This window comes from Electrophorus electricus, chromosome 1, assembly GCF_013358815.1.
Source record: "Electrophorus electricus isolate fEleEle1 chromosome 1, fEleEle1.pri, whole genome shotgun sequence".
Lineage (NCBI taxonomy): Eukaryota > Metazoa > Chordata > Actinopteri > Gymnotiformes > Gymnotidae > Electrophorus > Electrophorus electricus.
Genome location: NC_049535.1, coordinates 18,173,807 through 18,201,771, shown reverse-complemented (window position 1 = coordinate 18,201,771; position 27,965 = coordinate 18,173,807). Strand labels below are relative to the sequence as shown.

The window sequence follows — 27,965 nt, the reverse complement described above, 5'->3', positions numbered from 1 at the left end:
CTCCCTGACATGCGGTGCGTTTGACATTTCCGGTGGACTGTTCCTGTAGGGCCCAGAAACCGCCGGAAGAAAACGGCACTACCTCAAACAGATTATTCCTCCTTACTGGGTGGTGAGTTCTTACGGACGTCTTTGTTTGCTTATTACATCATGAGGAAAACAGTGCGTTATAAAACAAAGCTATGTAAACTAGCTCTCACGGGAGGATATGACTGACTCAACCGACTATATTGTTCACACATTAGCTAGCCTAGGTTAGCTAGCTTAGTCCCCTCGCTCTCTGCCCGAGTCCCAGCCGGTTCCTCTAGCCTGCTCAGTAAAGATAACCAGCTAGCTAGTCCACTCGCAACGGGCAGATTGCTTTGGGATTTGAAGATTAGCTTTACGATGTGTGTTTACACTGAAATCGGTTGTATAGCTATCTGGCTGCTTGCACTTTACACAAACAGTGACTCGCTAGCTGGCGAGCTAAATGGCCATGAAGGAGTGAGCTAGGTTAGGTTAGCCAGGGATGGCAGTGAGGAGTCTCCGAGGCATCCTGTCCAAGTTGAGACTTTACAAAACAGTTGTGCTGGAATACGTGTGGGACGTAAGGACTGAAGAGCTGGCTGGCTAAATGTGTGTCTAATTAATCAGCACCACGATGAAGTTTAATATTTGTATTGCTGGTTAAATAGCCAAGGTTGTAGCGAGCTTGCTAACGTGATTGCTGCGTCTAACCGTGCATTTTGTGAGGGCTACTGCTGGTGTATTTTCAGGCAAGTTAGTAAGAGAAGCTTTTGAGGGGAGTGGGGACATAGCTATGCAGAGCGAGGCGCACCCTGTTTGGGACGAACACCAGGCGTACGAGGAGCTGCTTTATTGGGACAGCCTCATCCAGGAGGGTCACAGCCTACATCCCCACGACTACGACAGGTTTGTGCAGCGCTAATAACAAACCTACTCCAGCAAATAAAATGGTCTGTTACAGCCCGCTTGCATTTTTTTTGCTACACACACAGTTATCAGAGAGTCTCCTGCTTTAAGCACATGCTGTAAAACCTGGATCCATTCTTGCAGTTTCCATGTACGGGATCAGCCATTCTGATCTGTGGAATGTCCTCTACACAAGTGCAATGTACATCTTCAGAAAGGAGAAAGACTTTCCAAATATGAGTGGCCTTGCTGCTCTTGTCGTGAGCATGTCTCTTATGCTAACTCTTATTGTGTTTAATGTACTGACTTTGTAGTGAGACAGGTATCAAAGTGGTGGTTCTGAAGTACATGAACTGCTATGGGCCATGATGTTCACGGTGCACGACCCCTGTGCTGTGACCTCTCTGAGCGCAGATGTGCATGGCTGCACCGCATGCCCTGTCGGCACCGCACGCCAGTTCCTGTCACTGTGAATTAAACTGATCATTACCATGTCACTTCAGTACCTTTCTGTACTGTTTAGGCTTGCTTTGAAGCATATTTTAGAATAAATGGTTTAGTCATGATATAGATATTCATAGTTCTTCAAAGGTAAAGGTTACACATTATTGCTCAGCAGCAATCTATAAGCCCACAAAGCCTAAACCAGAGGGTCTGCTTCGGTCACCTATGGCCACTGATTTTCTATGATTCTTATTTAGTCGTTGGGTGTTTAGTTGTCTACATGAGCTTCCAAAGTTCTATTCAAATCATCCTTGGTAGTCCGCCGATGGTTGTTATAACTGTTTGAAACCGCACAAAAGTATGACATAAAGTGTTTAATAACTTGTTTGTAGGCCAACCTCCTACACCTATGCTGCATCACTCAATATACTGTTAAGAATATTGACACTTATTTGAGAACCTCTTAAATAAAGCTGATATCTTCTTAATGCAATAAATATAGTTCATGTTCTGCAGTCAAACTAAGGAGTTGACTAAGTTTAGTCATACATCAAACCACAGCAAACCTTTTCAGATTTCTTACCAACATCATTCCCTTCACCTGCTTGTGGTGGTCCTGGAGTTTGCTGACTGTTGGGTGATGTTGCTAAGTAATAGCTGTGTCTTTGGTGTGGATGATGCACTGAAGCCCTGCTCCATCTCAGGTATGAAGAACTGCGATACTGGTATGACTGCCTGTGCTACGAGGAAGACCTGCGTCACTACCACGCATACTTGGCCGAGTGGAAGAAGAGGGAGGCGGAGTTTGCCCATCCTGAAGCGGTGAGTTCATAGTTCCTCCACCCGAGTGTCTCATACCCTGGTTACCCGCTGGGGTGAGGACTCGCCACCTCAACACCTAACACATCCTAATAGTCTCCGTCTCCTCCGTCAGCAACCATGTTTTTGACACATGATTTGGAAATTTAAGAAAAAAACATTGGAGCCTAACTGTAGCTGGGGAAGATGCCTTTCCTTTAGGCATCCTGGATATGAGGTTTGAGGCAGGAATGTACAGTTAAAAGAGAAATGTGTTGGATAATATCTAAAAAGAACAGACCAGTATAAGCTTCCAAAGTCTGCTTAACCTAATATATTGTCCAATACAAAGTAAATACAAAGGGAGTCTTGTTTGTTTGTTTGTTTTCTGAATTTGAATGGTGTGGAACTTTCTAGACTGGCCCATCTCTGACATGATGACATGATCTCTCACTTTATTTGTAAATATCAGTCCTGGGTCTCGTGGAACTCTGACTGGCCTTTGCCTGAGCACTGTGTGTATGCAGCACGTGCCATTGCTGGGTTACACTGGGCTCTGAAGTGCTCTGAAGACACCACGCAATCATTTTATAGAATCAATTTAAGATGGTTGTGTGTGCACTGTAGGTGCGTGTGCAGTATTGTCATGTGACAGTGCAGGCACGTGTGTGTGTGTGTGTGTGTGTGTGAGAGTGAGAAACCTGGGCATGAGTCAAAGTGCTGATGAGTGAAGGCACTGGTGAACGAGCATTAAAGCTGCGGCACGTTTCCTCGGCAGGCTGTGAAACTCCCCCCACAGCGCACATTTGTCAGCGAGGACCGGCATGTGAAGGCCAAACACGCGTCTGTGTATCCGACGCCGGAGGAGCTGCAGGCCGTGCAGAACATGGTGTCGCAGGTGGAACAGGGCCTGAAGACTGTGGCCGATTGGATGAATGAACAGGAAACGGCCAATGGGGACACTGAAAGGTAAGATGTGAGAGGGACTTAAAATCGGGTAGAAGTTTGCAGCTACGAATAAAGTGTTTGAACAAATTCTACCACTTAAACAGTTAATTGTATGCAGTATGTTTCTATTGGTCAAGACTGAGGTGTCAGCTGTTGTGACACAAAATGCCATATGTACAGAGTATGTAGTGGGTCTGTGGCATTGCAAGATAGTGATGCACTTTTAAACATTTACATTTGAATAAAACATAAAACAAGCTTATTACATCAGTTCTCCAACATTAACATCAGACCTCACATCTGAGAGCATACTGTAGGAGTGATCATAAGTTTTTATTAAGATAACACGGTCACCTACCACCACCATACTTCCAACAATGGACAGACTATGCACCACAGTAAAAACAGTTGTTTTTTTATGTCGCAAAGCAGCTTTACAAATGTATGTAATGATTATTAATGAAAATGACAGTGGTAAGGGGAAACTCCCTGGGCAGAAAAAGGGAAGAACCTTGAGAGAATACACCCTGCTTGGCTGGCCCATCTTACAAACAGTCCGTACTATGCTCCATTATATATTATATATAACCAATGGAAGTGTAGAACAGCAGGATCAAGGTTAGGTTTGTACTAGTGCTCTGTTGTGTGCTTAAACTCTGGAGTGTTTGGAGGAAGTAGCTGGTGTTGATGTTTGGTTTGTTTGTTTTTGTGTTTACAGTGCAGAGTCATTGGGTAAACTGCGAGGTGTTTTGAGGGTGGGGCTCGTGGCGAAGGGTCTGCTACTCAAACAGGACTTGGACCTGGAGTTGGTGCTGCTCTGTAGTGACATGCCCACCTCCATCTTGCTGCAGCTCATCTCTGACAAACTCAGTGAAGTCCTAAAGGTCATATACATATGCAGCCCCCCCACACACACACACACCCTACTGTCACACATCTACCTTACTGATGTTCACAAATACACCACTCATCTCAGTAAGTGTTTTATTTATATAAAACCATTAATTTATTGACTCATTAGATCCACAACCAATTCCGTTCAGTTATTGAGCCAATTGATGAATTATGCTGCAACAAAGCTTGGACCTCACCCACACACAGTCACCAGGACGTGCAGCAGGGTCATGACCTGAACTCTTGCTGTTGCTTAAGCAGACGCAGGCAGAGGACGAGTATGTGGTGACTGCACTGGCGGCGGATGCGGCCATAACGGTGTGGAGCGTGAAGGAGCCCGTCCTGACCCTGCGGGTGCACCTGACTTCTCCCGTGGTGCGCGAGCATACAGAGAGAGAGGCTGACGGAGGTACCCACTTGCCGCGTGGTCCCCAGTTCCCCGCTCGAACGCGCACAGCCCACACACTCAGACAGTTTTCATTACGAAGCTGGCGGAAGGGCGTCTTACTCGGTTGTTTTAATGACTCTGCGCTGTTGTTCATCGTTTCAGTATTGAATATAAAAGTGGAAAGAGCCGTACGTACGTATACTCTACGAAGGGTTTGTTTTGCAGCAAAAAGGAAGCCTTTCAATCTTGGAAGTCAATTTGTTCTGTTTATTTAGTTTTTTGTTTTTTTTTCTTCCTAATGGTAGTCGTTAATTTAAAGTGAAGCCTTCAGTTAAATTAAAATGAATGTTTAACTTTTAACTCTTTATAGTAAGCGTTGAGTGTCTACCCAGCTGGTTTGCTGTACAGCTGTAGTGAATGCGTTCTTCCCTGTGGCCTTTCATTGGCCTGGTGTTGAACTTGCAGTTAGATCAGGCCAGTTTTGCTGCAGCACGTACCCTGTTAGCGAAAATGTGAACTGATCCACCTATTGCTGCTGTTGCCTGTCATTTCAAAATTGTGCTCCCTCTCAGCCAAGATTTCTAGTCTGTCAGTTTTTAGGGACGCTGGACTTTTGACCAACCGGAAGCTCTCGGTCTGACAGGGGGAGGAGCAGCTGAGCTCAGAGGGAGGAAATGGGGTGTGGTCTCCGTAATGCATGCTGTATATATGGCCTTATACAGTATAGCCTTTAGCTTATCACCAAAATAATTCAGCCTTGTCGATCTTTTCCAAAACAACAGAAGGGGGGGGGAGCAAACAGGGACTTATGTTCCTGCTGAAGAGCTGTTTTTTAAACAGTGTGTGTAGGAAGTGCTCGGTGAGGGTGCACCTCGGCACCCAGGCCCCACCCCCTCTTCCCCACCTCACCTTGGGTGTGCTGTCTCCACCCCCTGGCCCGAGGACAGAGTGCCCCTTGGTCAAACTGTGCCTTGTCTTCTTATCCCACTCGCTGGTAGAAGCGCTCGGGGGCAGCGCGCCCGCGGAGGCCCTGGACAGGCTCAAATGCCTGGCGTCTCTGGCGTCTCTCCGCCACACCAAGTGGTTCCAGGTTTGCACCTCGTTTTTATCTGTCGACCTCTAGCTTAAGCTGAGCCTTCCTGCCGTTTCTGTGGGAACCTGGGCAAGATACATACCCTAACCTGATTGGTGCAAAATGTCTCCTTAGGGTCTGCGAGTATTTGAATGTTGAAACGTTCACAAATACTTTAATTGAAATGCGTGTCGATTGTGAACGTTTACCTCGAATACCGCTGTTATGTATCTTTCCCTGGTGGGCATCAGTGTATTGACTTCGTGTTGGTCAGAAGCCATTACTGTAGTCTTGTCAGTGGCACAGTTGTTTCGAAGTTTCTGGAAGAGATTGAGTTGAAGTGCAGTGTGGTGGTGTTTTAGTGGGATCGATGTTTGTCTGGCAACAGGCTAAAGCTAATGGTCTGCAGTCGTGCGTGATCGTCATCCGGATCCTGAGAGACCTGTGCTCACGTGTGCCTGCCTGGAGTCCTCTGAAGGGATGGGTGAGTGTGCTCCACACCTACCAGTACATTATGCTAGCAGCAACCTACACTCTGTGGATAATCTGCAACCAGACTGAAGTAATCTTGGTTTTTATGCTATCTTGAAGCATTGGATAGACTTTCGCCCTTGTTCTGCTGTCGGCCCACAGGTTCTGGAGCTGCTGTGTGAGAGAGCCATAGCAACCAGTGACCGACCAATGGGAGCAGGAGAAGCCCTGCGGAGAGTTCTGGAATGTCTTGCATCAGGAATTCTGCTGGAGGGTGGGTGCTGATTCATGCAGGGGTGGGTGGCTCCATTGAATTTAGCTCTAACCAAAGGCTCATATAGCACAAATTAAATATTTATACCCAAATAGCATTGGAGGGCTTATGTTGTGTGTGTGTTTTATTTTTTTCATTACATTATTTATTCATTTACTGGGAGTCCCTATAGATCAGCACAGAGCTCTACTGACTGGATCTTTCCCTTATATCACAGTGGGGATGCTCCTCTGATGCTTCTGTGTGTGTGTGTGTGTGTGTGTGTGTGTGTCTGTCTGTCTGTGTGTCTGTCTGTCTGTCTGTGTGTCTGTCTGTCTGTCTGTGTGTCTGTCTGTCTGTCTGTCTGTGTGTCTGTCTGTCTGTCTGTGTGTCTGTGTCTGTGTCTGTGTCTGTGTGTAGATGGTCCTGGTATTGTAGACCCGTGTGAGCGGGAGACTGTGGACGCTAGCTGCCATCTTACCCAGCAGCAAAGGGAGGACATTACCCAGAGTGCACAGGTACAGTGTTTACATGGTTTGTCGCACAGGTATGGAGATTGTCTTTTTGATGATTCGTGATGCATGGTGTAAACCGGTAGGTCAGGGAGAGGAGCTACTTACCCACTGCTGCTGACAGGCTGACTGATTAAAGGATGGCAGTGCTAAAGATGTTTAGTAAAGTGGTAAATCTCAACAAGCAGCAGAGGTTCTCCAGTAATGTGCGGTAAGAGTATAGCCATACTCAAGTGTTACTCCAGTGTGAATATGATGGTATTTACAAAAAAAAAAAAAATAAATACACAGGTTTTGCAATGAATGCTACAGTGTGGAGTATGAAAGGTACAGAGCGGTATTAATCGTCAATCCAGCTACAGAAGGAGGTCTGCCCCAGTATAGCAAAAAGCTGATTGTTCTAAACTGGTGAAACTATGCAGATTGTGGCTTGCTATCTATCTGTCAGTTTGCCTTGAGGCTGGCGGCGTTTGGACAGATGCACAAAGTGCTGGGAATGGATCGCCTGTCGCCCCGAGCTGCCCGCATGTACAGTGACCTTCAGTACCCCCGTAAGCCTCCACACCTCCGTCTATGGCGCCCTCTCTGTGTTTCATTCTTGTCAGTAGTCTAACTTTCCGTTTGAATAAGGCTTTGTCTGCTTTCTCCTGCTACAGCTCAAATCCCATCTCCTTATACTCCGAAGAGGACCCTGGAGGCCCACGCAGAGGGAGATGCCAGCAAAAGAAAGGCCAAGTTCCCACGGAAAGGCAGGGATCCCCTGTTCCAGCTTCCTCCCGCTCTGGGGTTAACATGACAGTTAGGGTCAACATCACATTTGGGGTCAGGGGTCCAAAGTTGCATTTACCTAGGGGATGTGTGAGTCTCCTCCACATTCACGATGCTGTATTTACTCTCAACAGAACTGAATGCAGAATTGCTGTGCCTTGTTTAGTAAACCTCTCTGCAAGATGCTTTTTTTAATTTTTGTTTTTTAATTTTTTATTTTTTTTTATAGCTACTGAAATTTACAATTTTAGTTTTAAAGTTCTTGGAAATTAATACTCCCTCAAAAAAGGACTCCTCCCCCTTTCCTCAGTCCCATACTCTAACCCTTTCTACAAAGTCCCTTGCTCTAAAAACATGCAACCTTAACAGTTGAACCTGCTGGATGAGCTGCAGACACACACACGAGATTTGATTAGTTTTCTGATTAGCTAATTCAGCCCCAGCCCAAAATCCTTTTAGGGGTGAAAAGAAACGTGAAGACATCTTGGCAGAATGCTGTATGGACCTGTGGTTTGGTGTCCAGTGATCATCCATTCTGTCTCTTTCTTATGGCAAGACATTTATAGGTAGGGTGACCATATTGTGGTTTTCAGGAAGCACACATGTACATACATGTTTACATAACGACTTTTATTTATTAAACTTACTTAACACTACCAGACAAATAACAATTGCCAGATAATCTTAGTACTCTCCATTCATCTGTTCCTTACAAAATAAATACATTTTATATATATAATATTAAAAAAAAATTTTCTCCATGAAATAAAAAATGAAAATCAGTTAAACATTCAGTACACCTCTACTTCACTAAACACTGGTAGTTCTGATGGACTCGGGCCTGACACATTTTTTAGAGCCCCAAAAGAGGACACGTCCAGAAAAAGAACGCATGGTCACCCTGTTTATAGGTGTTAGTTGTTTAGTTTTGAGGGGTTTTTTTGTATTCTGTGTATTGTGTGTTGATTGTAGCTAAGTGTACAAAGCTATGTATTGTATGTTAGTAGAGTGGTTGGTGGTGGATAATTCTATGGTGAGATGTTTTTGTGTGTGTTGGTTGTGGCTAAGTTGGCTGTGTTGGTGGTGTTTCTGCTGTAGAGGGTCGTACCGAGCCTGCTAATGCTCTAATGAAGCTGCACCAGCTCCGTCCTGGTCTCCTCTACCGGCTGGTGTCTCAGACGGGCCCCGACCACACGCCCCATTTCACCATGGCCATAGAGGTGGATGGGACCACATACGAGGCATCGGGTCCCTCCAAGCGCAGTGCCAAACTCTTTGTGGCCCAGAAGGTGAGCAAATGACCCTACATAATATCTACGCACACAATCTGGGCAAAATTCAGTTAACGACACTCTTAACCATGAGAGTTGCGCAACATTCCAGCAGGTAAACCTTTGAAACACTTCTGCATCTCCGTGGTGCGAGTTGGTTGGTAACAGTTAACATGTGCTGAGGGTATGTGTTGGTCGTACGTAGGCCCTACAGGCTCTGGGCGTGGCCACAGGTTCAGAGAGCAAAACGGCCAGTCAGAGCCAGAGTCAGGAGGGCACTGCCATGGCAACCAGCAGTAGTGGGAGTGACGGAGCAACTACGACAGGAGAGGACAGTTCAGAGGTACACGTTCTTATATCCTCACACATGCACATACTCATACACACATGCATGTACACAAACTCAGTTCCCACTCCGCATTCTGAGTGCAATTACTCTGTGTGTGTGTGTGTGTGTGTGTGTGTGTGTGTGTGTGTGTGTGCGTGTGCGTGTGTGTGTGTTTGTCAAGGCCACTCTGCAGGGAGGCCCCATCCTTACCAAACATGGGAAGAACCCAGTCATGGAGCTCAATGAGAAGAGGCGTAGTCTGAAGTATGAGGTCGTATCTGTTAAAGGGCGATTCAATGACAAGACCTTCACCATAGAGGTGCGAGTTTCACTCGAGCTGGTGGTCCCAGCCTCTCAGACCTTTTGTTCACTGTATCCAGGGCCACTGTCTGCTTCCTCTGAGAGTGGCATCACTGAATAAAGTAAAAATGGCTTACTGGCAGTGATGCCTTTTAATTTCAGACTTGGTATTTTTGGAATTTCCTACGGTTTTGTTTGGATTTAGTTTAAGGATTAGAGAAATTTAGTTCAGCTAGCATCTAAACCTTCATACGTGTGTGTGTCTTGGGTTTTCTCTCAGGTGGAGGTGGATGGGCAGAAATTCCAGGGTTCTGGCTCCAATAAGAAACTAGCAAAGGCCAATGCGGCACTGGCCGCCCTGGAGAAGCTCTTCCCCTATGACTCCAGCTCCGACAGCGTGAAGAAGAAGAGATTTCCTCTGACAGTAATTCCTAGCACTACACGCCGCACACTACTGCATCTGGTTCAGATACGAAGCACTGAAAAGCACATCTCACAGTGTGATTGGCTCAGGGCTGGAGCACTGCTGTGTGATTGGCTCAGAGCTAGAGTGTAGGAAAGCTGCTGTTTGGAGTGTGTGCATTCAGGTAGTGTTTACTGAAGGATGCGCGTGTGTCTGCTTCTGTTTACAGGGCTTCGGAACTATGGGTGGTGTGCCATTCAACTCTATATCCAGCAGGGGGCGGGGCAGGACCCGTGGGAGGGGCCGAGGATTCAACAGTGTTTGTTCCTCTTATACAGGCAAGTTGTGCGTTAGAACTACTTGATAGTGTTGGTGGCATCTCATGTTAAACAGCAGTGCACTACGCATGTCTCCCTTGTAAACGTTATGTTTTCAATAATGATACATTTTCTGAGTTTCAGCCCCAGCTGTGACAGTAAAAATAGTAAAAAGAAAATGGTGTGTGTGTGCGTGCGTGCCCATCTGTAGGTGCAGCTGATGTGCCAGAGAGCCCTCCAACTGTGAGCAGTGCTACAAGTGTGGGCAGTTCCACATACTACTCCAGCCAGCCTAAAACTATAGAATCCCCAGAGGGTCAGTCAGCCTCTGCAGACACAAACAAAGCCACATACCAAGCTGTGCCTCCACCAGCTACTGGCTACTACAACCAGTACAGCCAAGCTTACTCGCAGTTCAAGAAGAGTGGCCAGAATCAGAACCAGACCCAAACACAGAACTCCCCACTGGTAGGGCCAGACTACGGGTATGGCTACCCGAACCAGACAATAGGAGGGCAGGACTACAGTTACGGAGGTGAGACAGTGAGAACTCCTAACACAGAAACACTTGCCAGATTGAACCAATGATGGTTAATGGAGCCTCAGTTCTCACAGCTTCTGTGTCTCTTTGTTCTTGTCTTCTTTCTACAGCATATGGTAGCCAGTCAACATTTGGTCCACCAACCCCACAGAATTATGGGTACCACCAGAGTGCCTACCCCAACCTTGGGGGCTATAGTAGCGGAACCAGCAACGTAAGCTTTGGTTACAGATAGACTCTGAGCACATGCCTTGTCTGACAGCTCTGGCCCAGGGAGATTCCTGCCTCCACATCTTTCTCTGGTGCCATCTGGAACTTCCCCAGTACCAAGGACTGATGTCTCTTTCAGAGTGAGCACGTGCTCAGTTATGAGCTACCCCTTCACACTGATCTTTAGGGTTAGGTTGTCTTCACTTATGTCTCCTGTGTTCTTTTCATTACAGTCAGAGTTCCATTAGCATGGCCTTTATAAGACTCTTATTTTAATCCAAATGATTCATTGTGACCCTGGAAACTCTTCTTTCCAGACAGGAAGTCTCTCAGGACTTCTCTTTTTCAAATAGGAATATTTTGACCAACCTTCTCATTTTCTTCTCCCTGGATGGCCAGTATAATGAATGTGAACCGAAAAACATTTCTTGTCTAAGTAGCTGCTGACCTGTTGACCCATGGGGAGTTTGTGGATCCTGTTGTAAAGTGGATTATTTCCTTTGAGTGTGTTGTTTTTTTGTTTTTGTTTTTTTTTTCCATTCTTTAGTTCCATGGCTGTAGCCCTGAAACTGTGCTAGTAATAGAGAGCATAGTAAATGAACACTGACCTGTGGCTGAAGTTGTCATGTCACTCACCATATAAATAAAATGTTTTCTATTTTTAAAGCAAAGTGCCATTTTTGCTAATTCAACCCTGAAGGAGTAACTGTCGCTCACTAAAGTAGACAAGAAAGCATCCAGACAGCCATTGAAATCCTATTTCTGTATGTATCTATAGAAGGTATAAAGTAATTCCCAGAAATCTAATGAGAGCACCTGGCCCCTTCAGCAGCAGAGCACAGACCTCAGTACAGGGATGGGTCATGGCCCCGAGGCCACTGGGGCGTGAGCACAGACCTCAGTACAGGGGTAGGTCAGGGCCCCGAGGCCACTGGGGCGTGAGCACAGACCTCAGTACAGGGGCAGGTCAGGGCCCCGAGGCCACTGGGGAGTGAGCACAGACCTCAGTACAGGGGCAGGTCAGGGCCCCGAGGCCACTGGGGCACAAGCATTTTTGGGTGCCCCCCATTAAGAGTAAAATGTGTAGGGACACATTATGCACAAAAAGTAGCTTCACAGAGTAAACATTGATCACAAACTATCCAAAACAGCCATTTATTAAAGATGTCTATTAAGGGAAATATGAAATCAAAAATGGATACATTTTTTACCATTAGTTCATGATCCTGTTTATACAGTATACAGTTTCAGTATAATGTTATTTAGTAGAATTGGTTATTTTTCCATAATCTTCAATCAAAATGCAAGGACTTTTGTCTGCCCCTAAACTGTCTTCTAATTTTGGCCGTCACTAAGGCCGAGCAAGAAACGATCATTTCATACCAATGAAATCCTACCATATATGCCACAATATACCACACAAAATTATCATCATATTCTGTTTTATTAACCAAAGTAAAATCATTCGTTCATTCATTCTGCTGCAGAGAGAATGATCACTTTGAGTGTGTGTTTCAAAGTTAGACAAGCAGATTTATCACCCAGACATCACATTTTCTTGATTACTTGATTACTTTGGGCTGCTGCTCTCTAGGATCTTAACTGTCTTAATTACACAAGATTTTAACATTCACATTTGCTTGCCCACAAATCCCTTGACTAAAGGTTTTCTGTGCTGATGATCTCTCAGTCCCTCTGCACAACCTTGGTCTGACACCTGGTCATCTCACGCAATTTAGAGACCATGGTCTCAAAGAGTTTTCATGTTGCAACCTGTATCAAAACAGACGGATAAGAAGACTTTTGCAAGGCACTATCTTATCTGCTGACTGCAGTGACTTTCAAGGCCCTCTCCTTTCTCTGTAATCTTTCTTTTCAGAACTTTGACATTAGACTTACTTAACGTGTTAGCAGTGTCGCCTCGTGAAACGCCAAGAGCGTTTCAGACCCATGGAGGCATAGTCCCTGTTTAAAGCTCAAAGCAGTCTGCCCAAAAACACTTCACTCTACTATTTATAAAAACAGCTAAAACAGCTGATGCAGAAAAGAAGCTTACCAGGAAACTGAAATTTTAGATCACAAAGATAACCCACATTTTTTTTCACTGTAGATTCATTAACCCCACCCTTTCATCCCTACTGAATTCTTCTATGCCAATATGCCTGCTTTGATTTCTAACAGAATTAATGCTATAAAAGGACGCTTTTGAAATAATCCTGCACATATTTTGACCACTCTTCCATCGTGCAGGGATGTGCACAGCATTACCCTCGTGTCTAGCATAGCACTTAGAGAGCACTTCTCCAAGATTTCGGTGATCGCAGATTTAATCGCGATTTGCGTAAGCTGTCCGTCTTGTCCCAATGGTGTGCACATGTCCAAAACCCATCCCACAAGAGAACAAACGTCAAGGGCAACGGAGAAGCAGTTGGCTGGGGTGGAGGTGTGGTGGGCTACAGCAGAGGACATCAGGGGGTGGTGGGAGTAGCCATGGCAACTGAGACAGGTTAAGGCTCAGTAACAGTAACATTAGCACCTAATGCCTATACACCTATATGCCACTTGAAGCCTCTATGATAAGTCTATAGGATCCTTGCTGGACTGCACAGATGATGTCAACTAGTGGATGTCCTTCCTGCATTTTATATAAAATATGACAAAAGTTCTTGTTATTGGAACTGAAGCTGAGAAAGGATACAGTTGTTTGCTCTGACCCCGTGTCTGTGAAGACCTAAAGTATATCTAAAATGTAAGACTTTAACACAGACCTCAGTTTCAAATACCATATCAGAGAGGTCTAAAAAGAAACAGCATGTCACTTTCGTTATATTTTTAAAGTCCATGACATTCTCTCCTTTGTAACTGTGAGAAACTTGTGCGTGCTGCTATTACACTTATTTAAGACTCATGCAACACTCTTCTTGGGCTTACAAGAATTCTTAATGAAATGCAGCAGCTAAAATCTTCACTCATGCAAGCACGAACGATCACATTATACCGACCTTCAGAATCATCCAGTGGCTGCTCATCTGTCAGAGTTTAATTTAATATTAAGTAACCTTTTATTAGTCATTAAAAAAACTCAAGGGTTATACCCTCTTCTGCCTTAATGATATGGTTATTAGCTATGCTCCTGCCTGACGTCTTGGTTATTAAGGTTCCATGCATGATAATTCAAATCTGTTGAAAACCTTTTAGATTTTATTGTAAGTCACTTATATTCACTTTCTTATTGTTCTTTTATTTATTTTATTTCTCCTTTTCACTTGATTTTTATTATGTATTTTATTTTTAACATGTAAAGCACTGTAAACCAGTTGTTTTTTTAAAAAAGATAAAACTGAAATATATTATGGATGTTGTCATAGTTGTAATTTCACACTGTCTGGAGCTACAGTCCGGAATTGTACAATAAGTGCGATCTTGAACTGTAGCTTCTCACTTTTAGTGATGGTAATTTCAGCTACTTCACAAACACCTTAGTAAGAGCCCCAGAGTAACACTTCTGGCTGCAAAAAGCCAATAGTCAAGTTACTCTTTTTATGCTCAATCCAGACAAACCGATGGAAATAAATGGGAAATTAGGCATCTACAACCGGTAAGTCTCTCTTGTTCCCATAATAGCTGAGTGAGTCAAGCTCTGTAAAATATAGGTCTGCTAAATGCAGAACCTTGTTGTACATGTTCCTTGTCTAGCTTACACACAGTGGTCAAAATGTTGTCATTTCTTTATCTGGGGTATGTGGACGGGAGAGTGAGGGCTTTTTCTGTGTTTGCACTAATTATGTTGCTGTTACAAAATAGAACGTTTTGTTTGTTTTTTAGTTTTGCAGTGCTGGGTCACATGACTCAGAATCACTGGTCTTACACAATCACAAGCAAGGGTCTGTGCTCAGGGCTATCGGAGACCCTTAGTTCCTCAGACACACATGTACTCCTGTGTTTCAGTAGCACAGGCGTAAAGGCAGTTGTATCAGGGTGGTGTCCTTGCTGGTGTGCTGCTGTGGGATGCTATCACATCTGTCACATGGAACTGTGAGTCAGTAGTGACATACTCAGGACACACGCACACACATACTGGACCCTTGTGAGAGGGCCCTATATAAATGTCACATGAGGAAGAAGATAAGGGACTCTCTCAGGAAGCCTTACAATTTTAGTTGCCACTGCCAATCAGACCTCAGGTTTGTGTGAAAGAATCCTGTTTTGATCCCATTTCTTGTAACCTGGAACCTCCAGGCTTAACTGTAGCATCTGATTGCAGGATTTTACTAAAACATCACTCCATTCTCTGGAGTGGTCAGTAGTTTGAAATCTGGTTCCAGATGAGTAGAGAAAAGAGGCACAGATGGTAATGTCTTCCTGCTGACGAGTGTGTGATAATGAGCTGAATAAGTGGATTCAGCCGAGTTCAGGGGTCAGCTGGTAGATGTTCCCAGGGACTGATTTAAAAGAGGGCCAGTGAAAAAGGAGGTTGTAAGAAGTAGAGAGAGGACTACCAGGGATTTAATAGTAAGACACTGGAATAACCCAAGTACTTTGTTCTTAATATCTAGACGTAGTAAAGGCAGTTCTTAACATAGCATTTTTTGCCTTTTAGTTCATGTCTTTTCTAAAGTAATAATGTCTCTTATAGCAGTTTGTTCAATGCTTTGTGTCTGAGTTTTGTCTGGTCTCTCTGCAGATGGCTTCCCATCTCCTCTTTGTCTTCATCATTCTCCCTGCTGTCCTCTGCTATTCTCCTTCTTTTGTTGACCTGGAAACGAAAGGAAGTAAGTAAACAAACTCAGTGTTTTTACCTGAACTAAACACTTTCCTCTCTGTGGTTATGGACTTGCCAATAATTCACTTGTTTATTTTACAATGTTAAATGGCCAGTAATGCTCTTGCTCTGTCTTTGCACCTGTGGTCTTGCTGCACTGTGACACGTTCCTACATACCGGTTTGCAATGTGTGTTGTTTCCAGGTAATCAATCATCCATCCGGTTCCTTGTTGTTGGTGACTGGGGCGGCTTGCCGACCGCGCCATTCACCACCAAAATAGAGTGGGCAACAGCCCAGGAGATGGGCAGGACTGCAGACCAGCTGGGAGCCGACTTTGTTTTAGCCCTTGGTGATAATTTTTACTTCAAAGGAGTGCGGAGTGTGGATGACCCTCGCTTTCAGGTCTGTTCAGTGCACCTAGCTGTCAATTTCACTCATACCTTAAGGCCAAATGCAGCACCTTGATTACAATCAGTTGATGTAATCTGTTCAGTGAATGCAAGTTGGGGGGGAGGGGGGGGGGCGTTGCCTGCTTGCCTGCTGTGTCATGCTGATCTGCATATAGTCAGGGTTTTGTTTAGGTTTTTTTTTTCTTGTTCCTGTAGGAAACGTTTGAGAATGTCTACACTGCGAGATCTCTCAATATTCCCTGGTTTGTTATTGCGGGCAACCACGACCATGCAGGGAATGTGCTTGCCCAGATCCATTACAGCAAGCTGTCCCAGCGATGGTGAGTTCCTGCCCCTCGACATGGATAAATGTTAATGCTAGTGCTGGCCATATGTTGTCATGGTGATCCATCAGTGCTGTCAATCATCTGTAGGCTTGAGAGTAGCACTTACTGCTGGAGTACTGCCACTCATCTGTGCACTCATTCGCAGGAACTTCCCGTACTTCTATTACGAGCTGAACTTCCGCATCCCAAAAACAGACAGCACTCTGACTATCTTGATGTTGGACACAGTACTGCTGTGTGGGAACACAGACGACTTTCAGGACCAGAAGCCTCAAGGTCCCACAAGTAATGCACAGGCCAATCGGCAGCTGCTGTGGCTGCAGCAGCGCTTGGCCAGTTCCAAGGCAGACTTCCTGCTGGTGGCGGGACACTACCCCATCTGGTCCATCTCTAAGCATGGCCCCACAAGCTGTTTGGTCAAGAAACTGCGTCCTCTGCTGGTGAAGTATGAAGCTACAGCTTACTTGTGTGGCCATGACCACAACTTGCAGGTTAGCATTTCAGCTTATCTGTTGGGTTTGTGGTTTGTTCTGTATCTCTTTACTTATGCATTGGTTGTAATTCTACTGTCCTGTTCAGTACTTTAAGGAGTCCGATATTGGCTACATCGTGAGTGGTGCGGGGAACTTCATGGATCCAAATGTGAAGCATCGCCATGATGTTCCTAAAAGCTCCCTGAAGTTCTTCACGGGTGAGGCTTCCACGCTGGGAGGCTTTGTGCACATGGAGGTCACTAAGAAGAAGCTGGTCATCACGTTTCTCCAGGCGAGGGGGACCTCCCTCTACCAGACTGTGCTCTCCAAGAGGGATCTCTAGTTTTCTGGAATGGGAATAGGGATTTTTTTTTGTTTTTTTGTTTTTTTTTTCTTTTTCAAGACTAGTGCTGCCATCTAGCTGTAGTGAGCACAATCCCAAGTGATTTTATGTGATTCTACAGTACAGAATTTTAAAACCAGCTTTGAATTGTTTGTAGCCGTATAGTTTATATTTGTTCTAAGCCAATGTTTTAAATGTGATTAAATGATCTTTCAATGTAAATTGATGGATGGTTTTCTTTCAGTATTTTGGTTCTGAGGAATGGATACTAATTAGTGTAGAAAGGTTATGCATGTTTAACTAGATAATTAACCTCAGACCAGCCTTGGTTTTAAGATGGATATGTTGGGTTCAGCTTGAAAATGGCGTTGGCTTCTAACCTTAGATGGCAGTAATACTCTTACTGTAGTAGCTCTCTGCTGTTTTGCAGTTTCAATGATCTAGCAATCATTTGAGCAAATTGAGCAAAAGTTTCTTGTATGTTCAGGTTTATTTTTAGGGGGAGGTGGTTTGTTTATTTTACGTTTTGGGTTGGGTATGTATCTTTTCTTTCAGAACAGACAGTTGCATATCACTCCATAAGAATAGGGTGGCTGTTGAGCTCCCCTAGGTGCATCCAGTATAGGTTGAATCCTTCAGCAGCTGTTGAGACTAAGGGGGCTCCTGCTTGGGGTGGTTCTACAGTTCATGCTCTGGTAATAGAATGGATGCCTTTAAACTTGTGTAAGAGTCAATATTACTTCAGTGTTTTTCTTCCATGTGTCTCATTTGAACAAAAGTGGGTTTGTGGTTGGAGTGTTATTGACTTCTGGAAGATGCCTTGGAACCTATTTAATCCCACAGCAGACTGCTAAGAATAAATGCCAGTTTTTAGATCTGTGAGCAGGCTGTCTGGTAGCAATTAATAGCCCCACCTTGGCTTCTCCTGTGGTCTTGCCCGGCAGTTTGGCTAATGTCAGTGTGACTGGATCAGGTGAAGAGCTGATTAAGTGTCTTAACACGGGCTACGCTTATTTTTAACTTGACCTATTTTAAGTGCTTAGGCACTTTTCCTTTCTGTCCCTTGGTGGAATCATGCCACCCTTTATAGTCTCCGGCCATCTTCAGTTCTTCCCAGCTCTTTCCTGTTCTGCTGGAATTCTCCACAGTACAGCATATCCATGTCTGTTTAGGTTGACCTTGGCACATTTTCCTTTTGGAATTCCACTATAGGACTTGTCTAATTCCTTCATTTTTTTACTTGGTGTATAGCTGTTGTCACTTTCTTCCTAGGATTTGGGATTGGGGTTAGTGCCTGTAACAGTCTCCATGTTTCTGATCCATACAACAAGACAAATTTTAAATTGGAGTAAAATAGTTTTATCTTGGTCTTGGTAAGTATGTATGTGGATTTCCATGCAGGTTTTAGTAAGTGCTTAATTCTTTTCTGGATGTCTTCATCTGCTCTTCCTTTTTCATTGACCACACTACCCAGGTTCATCTCTAGGTCCCCTTCTATAGTTATATCATCTTGTTTTTTGTCAATACTTAATTTGGTTTTCTGGCTCTTTATTGTAAGCCTAACTTTTACCATGTCTACTTCAAGGCGATGGTCTTGTCTTGCATGTTTTGTAGTCTGTGGGACAATATAGCCAAGTTACCAGTGAATTCCCAGTCATCATTTTTCTGTCAGGGTCCATTGGATTCCTTACACTGAAGAGACATTCTCTCCACTCCACAAAGAAAGCTTATAAATACCTTTGCTTGTGATATGAATTTTTCAGAAAGCCTAACATCATGAACTACTTGACGGACAAATTCATGGTAGAGAATTTTGATGATGGAAATCTTTATTTTTGGATTTACTGCAATTTACCTTTTTGCAATATTTACCCTAAACTATTACAATGTTGATCCAAAATTAATATTTTAGGATTTATTTTTCTATTTTTTTTTTTTTAGATATGTGCTACAGCCTCTCAGTGTCCTGAGAATGAGATGGTGTTTGGAATACAGACTCCTCTATAGTTTTACAATCCAAAGAAATAATTGTTTAATGTGAAAATATAAATTTCATTTGAAAACCTATGCAAAATTATCACCACCTGAACATATGTTCTAAAATTCATGACTTGATATTTTTCCTACATATAGACTCAAATTTAAAATATGTATGGAAAAAGTATAGGCCCCTGTTTAACAGAGGAACTACAATGCCCAGACATTATTCCCCTGAGATAATCTATGTAAATGAACCACTAAGCATAGAAGGAGCATCTCCATCTACTCCTTGTTGATATTGGTGGAAGACCACGTGCAAGGCAAAGCCTATCAGGACACCACCAATGAGAGGGCATCCGATCTAAATAAACCCAATCAGAGCAACTGTTCAGAGCACACTGTCTTGTATCATGTAGGACAAATTTGTCCTGTGCATTATCCATTATCCATCTTTACCAGAGCTTAAACAGCATACAGTTTAATGACACAGATCACAATTGTTTCATACATGGTCCCATCAGCAATTAGCTGTATATGAGGGGTGTGAGGTAGAATAAATTTCCTGTGTGTATGTTATAGTTGTTATATGTGTGGCCCCTTCACAGTAACCTCTGTAAATCCACCCTACAGTTATAGATCCCTTAAGATCCCTTAATTATCATAATTACCTTAATTTATCCTCACCTGGCATCCTGGCTAATTCAGTCCTTTACTGGACTCTCCTCTAAATATTTATATGCAGTATAAATTCTTTGTCTTTATTTAATCAAATAATGTATGTTATTTCATTTAGGAAGTCACAAATGCAGACATTTCCTTGACCGGTAATTAAATTCAGCTTCTTTAAAAAGTAGATGACATGCAATTCTCTGTCATCTTGTCCATAGCACAGAGACCTGGTGACTTCTATTCTCCTAGTCAATAGGCATGAGTCTGGGGGGCTGGAGGAGTCATGTACAAGGCAAAATGAATAAAGGAGAAAGGTTCTCATTAGTTCACCAACTTGTCAATAAAGTTTTAACTCAAACCTCACTTATTCTGAGCTACTTTAAGAACATCTGATAATGTGCAAATCTGCATCTGGAAACCTTAAATATGTATGCATAATAATCACACCATTTATTCCATCTTTATTCAAAATGTAAAATTTAAATGCCTGTTGGCTTTAGGTGCTGATCAGATCATCTAGTACAAATGCAGTTCAGGCATTGTTTTTTCCCCCCACTGTGTCCCCATGCTGCCTGTAAAACCACTCTCAGAAACATTGCTTGACCTGGCTGGCCACTAACCCCAGTTTAGCAAGTCCTGCAGAATCGCCAAAGCATGGAATGAAACAATCTGGCATCCTGACTCGCCACCATCAGATGTCACTTCCTTCATCAATCATATTAAAAGTGAAGAGGAAGACATAACTTCACCTCACGATCCATTTCAGTGACGTCTGAAAGTGCATCCAAGTAGACCTACAAACAGATATACAGATGCATCATTCCCAGATCATTTCCAGGTTTTTTAATAGGGGTGGGTGATTTGAGCTAAATTTCATATCACTGTATTTTCCACTATCCACTGTGCAGGCAGGGCTTCCAAGCCCATGAAGACAGTGAACACTGTAACATAGAATTCAATAGATCAGACATCAAGCATAGAATCTGGCTAGACAAGAAACCAAAACAAAAGAGCACATGGCGAGGCTTCACCGTGGGAATGGCAATGCCAGAGGACAAGCAACTGCAGCAGTGAGTAAGTACATCAAATCTTGTTTTTCTTTATTGTGCAAATATATGTTTACACATGAGGTAGAACTGTGCAAGCATAAGTAATAGTATAATCATATAAATTAGCAAAAAGTACTAAAAACATTAAAATAGTTAAGATTACTGTTTTAATGTTAGCTGTAATGGAACTTTTTAGCTGAATAAGTGTGTTTTTCCCCACACATCTATTATTTAAATTATTATTATTATTATTATTATTATTATTATTATTATTATTATTATTATTATCATTCTGGACATATGTCCGAAAAGAAATTTGAGAAGACCTGTAATGTTAATTAATTATTTACATGGTATAAAAAATGTCAGTATAAACTACAGAGATGGGAGTGGCTTTGCTGGTCACAATAAAAAATCGTTTCTGCAGGAAATATTCATTAAACATTGTCTATCTAGGGATGAACCAGGACAATTTAATCAGTTCCTCACACTGTAAGAAATTAACTGGCAGCAATTTATAAGTACCTCATTGTATGTTACTTTTTACATTGTAACACAGTAGTGATAACAATAAAAATGTAAAATAAAACACAGTAATTACTATGCACTATAGTATTATAGTAGTATTAGTAGTAGTATTATAACTAAAACAAAAGTGTTCAAGCAAAAATTTCAGAAATCAGTATGTTATTGTAAATTTAGTGAACAAATTGTAATTGTTTGCAGTGTTTTACAGTGAGGCGCTTTTCTGTTTGTCCGCCAGTTGGACCTGTTCATGTTAGTGTTTATCTTGAATATTGAGCAGCGCTGTTTGATTCGCCATTTTTATGGTATCCACATGATGGTTTGGTTTGTTATGGTCTCCACAGAATGGCACTGTGTTGTACAGGTATTATTTTAAGCCCTGTTCACGATATACAGCACAACCCTGTTTTTTTAACACGGTCATGTGAGCAATAAAACTGTAATTACCTCATATGAATAGAAAGAGAAATACAATCAATTTACAGGCTTTTTATCTCAAGCACCATGCAATTAGTGCTTGCTGAGTTAAACCACTCTGTAGGGATCAGTTAGGGTAGAACTAGGCCAGAGATAGGGGCAGTTAAAGGTAAAAGCAGGTCATGGGTATGGGCCAATTAAAGGTAGAGCCAGGCTGTGGGGAGGGGCAGCCAGGGGTAGAAGAAGGCTTTCTGTGGGGCTTGTGACTGGGGTCTTGCTGTGGGAGAGCTGGATCTGGGCAAGTGACTGTGGGGCAACTGGCAGTGGGGAGGCTGGATGCAGGGTGACTGACTGTGGGTGTGGGGTGACTGGATGTGAGGAGGCTGACTGTGGGTGTGGGGTGACTGGATGTGAGGAGGCTGCCTGTGGGGTGACTGACTGTGGGTGTGGGGTGACTGGATGTGAGGAGGCTGCCTGTGGGGTGACTGACTGTGGGGTGACTGACTGTGGGTGTGGGGTGACTGGATGTGGGGAGGCTGCCTGTGGGGTGACTGACTGTGGGTGTGGGGTGACTGACTGTGGGTGTGGGGTGACTGGATGTGGGGAGGCTGCCTGTGGGGTGACTGACTGTAGGTGTGGGGTGACTGGATGTAGGGAGGCTGCCTGTGGGGTGACTGGATGTGAGTGTGGGGTAACTGGATGTGGGGTGGCTGGCTGTTGTGACAGGAGGAAGGAAAGAAGTGTGGGGTGTAAGGTATGCCAGCCAGCAGTGGGCTGGCCTGAGGCCTCTCCTGCAAGGATCACCACATCACCCTGGTCCCACACATGGAAGGCATTTGGGTGAGAGAGGCTGAGGGCCACCGGAATGTGGGTGGGGCTCAACCTGCCCATCTCACTGGTCTCCTTCAGGTCCTCATCACATGGTCCCAGAGTACAGTCTGTAAATAGAGAGAGCAAGAAATAAGTTTTGTTTCTCTGAAAGGTCTGGATAACGTCAGGGGAAAAAAATATGTTATAGGTGTAAGCTAAAACAACACATACATGACACAGAAGTGTTTAGACAGTGTAAGACACAGTAAAACAACACACGCAGCATAAAACATTTGCACACAACACAAAACATGCACAGGCTAAAAATACAAATAGTGTAAAAACTGCACTTCAACACATGCTTGAACAGGTCTTGTCAGCAAATTCCAGAATTTGACATTATAATAAATGTTAAGTTGAATGTAGAATTTTGATAGATATCTATACAAATTACAGTGCTTTGTTTATAACACTGCAACAATCCTTATAAATTATTACACAAAATAATTACTGAAACGTTACCTAAGATGTCATGAATAAGGTCTTTAATCAAATGCCCCACGATTGCGTAAGCAACCCCTACCACCACGATAGCCGCTAATACTAAGTATAATAACGCTGTGGGAAGCTGGATGAGGTCATGCGGAAGCGGTTTATACTCCTTATAAACGGGCGTTTCGTACAGAGTGTACTGGTAAGAACGATTTCCCTCCGACGAAAAGTTCAGCGTGCTAAAACCAGAGAGATCCATTGCTGCTCTGCACCGGGAGCGGATGGAATGTGACTCCCACAGTAATTCGTAGAATAATTTGAATTGTAGGCTATAGGTTATCTCCAAAGTATTCTGCTTTTAATCAAAATAGGTCGTCTTTGATTAATTGAACACCTTAATTTTCACTTAAAAACAAACAAACAAACAAACAAAAAACCCAAATGAAAATAACTTGAACGACACTGGCTTCCAAGACTTTACGAACTCAAAAAAAAAAAAAAAAAATCACTTCTGTTTGAAATATAGGTTCCAGTGACGGCGTCGTGTTCTGTGCTGTTATTAAGAACCGTCACACCGTGCTGAAAGGGACGCGAGAGGTTCAGCACAATCCGGTGAAGGAGTTTCTTCGGACCGAGCGACGATTGGTGAATTCGTATGACGTCACCCTCCCGAGTTTATCAGCGAGCGAGTAAAGGAACTTTAGAACGCTGTGTCCTGGCCTAGCCTACTATTCAAAGCTTAAAAATACTTAAAACTAGTCAAACATCTTGAGGCATGTGTAAAACATCGACCAAACAAGCCTAATTTCAGAGGTCTGTTCTGTTGGTCTTCATTCGTAGATGAGGCATGATTCATTAAGATTCTCTGTCTGTCAGTGGGTAAAAACCCACTACTAGGCCTGTATGATACAGCATGTCAGATGGGGAATGCTGATTATTATGGTGATTTCATCACTAAAAGAGACACCTAGATATGCCAGCTTTTCTCTCTCTCGGGTTCTGTATGTCTGTCATCATGGAGACCACTCAGAAAATATGACTACATAAAGCATATACATGTGCTTGAAGCTAGTAACACACAGTGTCCCATGATCTTTAAGATTTTTATTATTATTATTATGACATTTACATTTATGGCATTTAGTAAACACTCTTATCCAGAGCAACTTACAAAAGTGCTTTGTCATTGAATCATAGAATGCATCCTAGCCAGCACAGTAGGTTAGAGTCCAATATAGCAATGATCTAGAATACTGTAGAAATACAGGGATCATTGCTATTGCCTAGAAGTACAAAATATATAAGGTCTCTCTTAAACAATAAGTACTAGAGTTTGTTAACAACATCAGTGTAATAAACAATACCCTACAATAAGTATTAATTTAGTCAGTCAATATAGGAGCAGGGTCAGTTGCCATTTAAATATTCCTCGAATAGATGGGTCTTCAGTCTTCAGTTTTTCCACCCTCTGACACGCAGAGGGTGTCAGAGGGTGGAAAAGAAAGAAATAATTGTCATCGGCATAGCAGTAGTAGGAAAAACCATGAGAAGATATTACATCACCAAGAGAACGAGTATACAAAGAGAAGCAGGCCTAAAAGTGAGTCCTGTGGAACAAGCCTGGAGAGAACATACATTGTATGTATAGGGTTCTTTTCAAGAACCTAAAGATGCTTACCATAGTCACTACAAAAGAAAAGGTATTGATAGACATACAGGACATATACAGTATACAGAAGGTGTACAAATAGCATTTACAGAACATGGACAAGATCTGAAGAGAGAGGAGTTTAGGTTTGAGAAATATTATGGGGAAAAGATATATTTTAAGGTTAGATTTGAATAGAGAGAGAGTTGCAGACTGTTGGACCAGAGCACATCTAGAAAAAGCACGATCACCACAGCCATGCAGTCTGGAGGAAGGACTAGTAAGCAACCCAGCTGAGGAAGCTCTGAGAGTGCGAGTAGCCTTGTAAGGAAGGAGAGATCAGACAGGTGTGAAGGAGCGAGGCCATTTAGAGCTTTGTAGATGAGTAGAAGTATTGTAAAGTGAATACAGTATTTTACAGGAAGCCAGTGAAGATGTTGGAGAATGGGTGTAATGTGACGGTGAGAACGAGTCTGGGTGTGTACAGGTGAGAAGGCAGGCAGCAGAGCTCTGAACCATCTGAAGTCTGTGAACAGAGGAGCTAATGTGGAACAGAAGAGAGCTGCAAGAGTCCAGGCGGCTAGAGATGAAGGTGTGAATGAGAGTTTCTGCAGCAGACTGAGAGGGGGATGGCCTAATCCTGACAATGTTACACAAATGGAAAACAGACATTTTAACTACAGAGCTGATGTGGATACTGAATGAAAGAGTGGAATTGGGGATGACACCCAGATTTCGAACCAGTGGGGAAGGAGGTGCAACCGTATCATCAAGGGAGAGAGAAAGAGAACCAGCTTTTTTGAGAACTGATTTAGAGCAAGTAGCATGAGTTCAGTCTTATCACTATTTAACATGAGAAAATTGCATTTCAGCCATTTCCTGATTTCTGATAGACAAGTTTCTAACTGATCTAGAGGTGGATTTTTAGTGGATTTAGTGCTAAAATAAATCTGGATGTCATCTGAATAGCAGTGGACATCAAGGTTAAAGTGATGCAAAATGTGTATGATGTCCACATTAACATCATAATAAAAAAAAAAAAAAGTAAAAATTGTAAATTATAAAACATCTGGAAATTGTACATTGTATATATGCATATTATACATTCCCTCTTCATCCATCATATTTATTTATTCATCAAACCACATCCATTTCCCTGTATCTCCCCTCAGCTCAGACAGAGCAGTTACAAAAAGCAGTTATATCAAGTATGACTATGTACGTGACAAATAAACTCTGAACTTTGAAATATGTCCTAAAGGAAGCATGTACACAATTAGTAGGAGGGGCTCAAGAACTGATCCTTGAGGACCCCCTTGAGTAACAGGAGAAGTGGAAGAAGTATAGCCAGAGAGGGTAACACACTGTTTTCTATCAGTTAGATGTGATGTGAACCAGTCCAGGGTGGAGCCATCAATGTCCAGCTCACGCAGCCTAGACGGAAGGATGGAATGGCTTACCATGTGAAAGGCTGCGCTGATCCAGCAGCAAACGAATACTGAGCATCGGAATCCACAGACATGAGGAGATCATTAGTGATGCTTACTAAGGCAGTTTCAGTGCTGTCGACCAGATGGAAACTGGACTGGAATGCATCAAACAGATTGTGGGATTCCAAATAGCTTTGAAGCTGACTGGCAACAGTTTGTTCAAGAATTTTATCCAGGAAAGGAAGATTAAAGATTAAAGAAGTGATCCAGAGCTGAAGGGTCCAAACCAGGTTTTATGAGTAAAGAAGTGACTGCAGCAATTTTGTAGATAGTGAGAACCTGTCCTATAAGCAGTGATTGATTAATAAGAGATGTGAGATGAGGGACCAGATCATGGACAGGCTTTAGTGACAGATGTATGGAGAAGATCAAGTGAGCAGATTGTAGTTTTAGATTTTATTAGAACATCAGCAATGAAAGAAAAATCAAAGTATGAAAAGTAGAAAGAGAAGAAGAAAATAAGTTACTGTATGGTGAGCGGAAAGCCAGAGAGGAAAAGGAAGAGTTATTAGAGCAGAGGGCTCCAGAGAACTGCTGATTTTTTTCAATTTTAGGGTCAAGGAATTCAGACAGCAGCAGAAGCAGCTAGTACTGTCATGGGGTTTAAATAGCTTGGTAACTGTTAAGAAAAGGCATTGTGTTGATCATTAGGGTGGACAAATAGGTTGATTAAGCAGTGTGTAAGGCATCTCTGTAAGCAGACAAGTGATGCTTATCAGCTTTTTCAGCACTTGTACAAAGTTTATCACCTACATAATCATACATGGTATAACTGGCAGTGAATTGCCTTTGTAACTGCTCTGTCCAAGCTGAGGAGAGATACAGAAATGGATGTGGTTTGATGAATAGATAAATGTGTAATGATGGCTGAAGAGGGAATGTATAATATGTATATATACACAATGTACAATTTCCCATTTTTACAAATTAGTTTATATGGGTTTTTTTAATGATATTATTGTGGACATCATACGCAGAGTACACAGAATTGTCCCCACAGTTCATCAGTTGCCCTGATTCAGGGCCCAAATGGCCTGCGGGAAGAAGCTCCTCTTCAGTCTCTCTGTGATGGTCTTCAGGGAGCGTAAGCGCTTCCCTGACCTCAACAGAGAGAAGAGCCTATTGTTGGGATGGGTGGGGTCCTTCACAATCCTCCTTGCCTTGGTCTGCCACCGCTTGTATTAGATGGTCTGCAGGTCAGGAAGTTCTGGAGTGATGCGCTCTGCTGAACGCACCACCCACTTGTAGCTGCAATCTTACTGCTTTAAGGATTAACAGGCCAGTGTTCGCTAAGACGGAACTCCTAAAACACAGACCTACAAAATTCCATTCGTTTTTACTGCTGCCACTGAAAACCTGCATTGGAGCGTGACTGCAACGGTTTCAACTCTACGTGTTATCTTATACCGCCCTCTGTTGTTCAAACCGGAAACTTGGGTTCAGCGAGAAAATGCCATAACACCGATCTTCAGGGCTGCAGTTCATTTCACTTTAGTCAACTTTCACATAACAGTCCGCATTAAATGTCACTCTGTGGGGAATGCCATGTTATGTTAAATGTCACCTAAATTTATTTCATAAAACTCAAGCGTCTTTTCATTTCTTTTTGCTGCGGTCTTAGCTTTGCAAATAATTCACACAATAACTCACATTTTCAGTCTCCGAAAAGTTATTGCTTTGTATACATCCATTTCAGTTTCACTCAAATTCCATCAGTTTCACTCTAAACTCGAGAT

At 43.0% G+C, this 27,965-nt stretch overlaps 3 protein-coding genes across 6 annotated transcripts; 2 read left to right on the top strand and 1 right to left on the bottom strand.

The window, feature by feature from the left end:
- Window positions 1–35: 35 nt before the first annotated feature.
- ilf3a (interleukin enhancer binding factor 3a) lies at window positions 36–11,504 on the top strand. Of its 3 annotated transcripts, none has more exons than XM_027028153.2 (19): window positions 36–112; window positions 759–915; window positions 2,064–2,181; window positions 2,936–3,126; window positions 3,824–3,989; window positions 4,261–4,408; window positions 5,386–5,477; window positions 5,848–5,943; window positions 6,093–6,204; window positions 6,604–6,701; window positions 7,144–7,246; window positions 7,352–7,444; window positions 8,562–8,752; window positions 8,940–9,077; window positions 9,256–9,381; window positions 9,643–9,786; window positions 9,995–10,103; window positions 10,294–10,617; window positions 10,734–11,504. In XM_027028153.2, exons 2-19 carry the CDS (start codon window positions 803–805, stop codon window positions 10,856–10,858), a joined length of 2,487 nt encoding a protein of 828 aa, XP_026883954.1. In that variant the 5' UTR covers window positions 36–112; window positions 759–802; the 3' UTR covers window positions 10,859–11,504. The 3 variants fall into 3 exon arrangements, with proteins under 3 accessions (XP_026883954.1, XP_026883953.1, XP_035386387.1); XM_027028152.2 differs by having other exon boundaries at window positions 9,244–9,381; XM_035530494.1 differs by lacking the exon at window positions 36–112 and adding an exon at window positions 132–618 and having other exon boundaries at window positions 9,244–9,381.
- A 2,909-nt stretch (window positions 11,505–14,413) lies between these two features.
- Window positions 14,414–17,402, top strand: acp5a (acid phosphatase 5a, tartrate resistant). 2 transcript variants are annotated; one of them, XM_027028162.2, is made up of 6 exons: window positions 14,414–14,431; window positions 15,518–15,605; window positions 15,800–15,999; window positions 16,203–16,327; window positions 16,479–16,824; window positions 16,913–17,402. In XM_027028162.2, the coding sequence occupies exons 2-6, from the start codon at window positions 15,518–15,520 to the stop codon at window positions 17,147–17,149; spliced, it is 996 nt and encodes a 331-aa protein (XP_026883963.1). In that variant the 5' UTR covers window positions 14,414–14,431; the 3' UTR covers window positions 17,150–17,402. The 2 variants fall into 2 exon arrangements, with proteins under 2 accessions (XP_026883963.1, XP_026883962.1); XM_027028161.2 differs by lacking the exon at window positions 14,414–14,431 and adding an exon at window positions 14,987–15,017.
- Window positions 17,403–21,969: 4,567 nt separating this feature from the next.
- Window positions 21,970–23,635, bottom strand: LOC113588801 (protein FAM186A-like). Its single transcript, XM_027028163.2, has 2 exons — window positions 23,122–23,635; window positions 21,970–22,727 (listed from the first exon to the last, which is right to left on the bottom strand). The coding sequence occupies exons 1-2, from the start codon at window positions 23,348–23,350 to the stop codon at window positions 21,970–21,972; spliced, it is 987 nt and encodes a 328-aa protein (XP_026883964.2). The 5' UTR covers window positions 23,351–23,635.
- Between the last annotated feature and the right edge of the window lie 4,330 nt (window positions 23,636–27,965).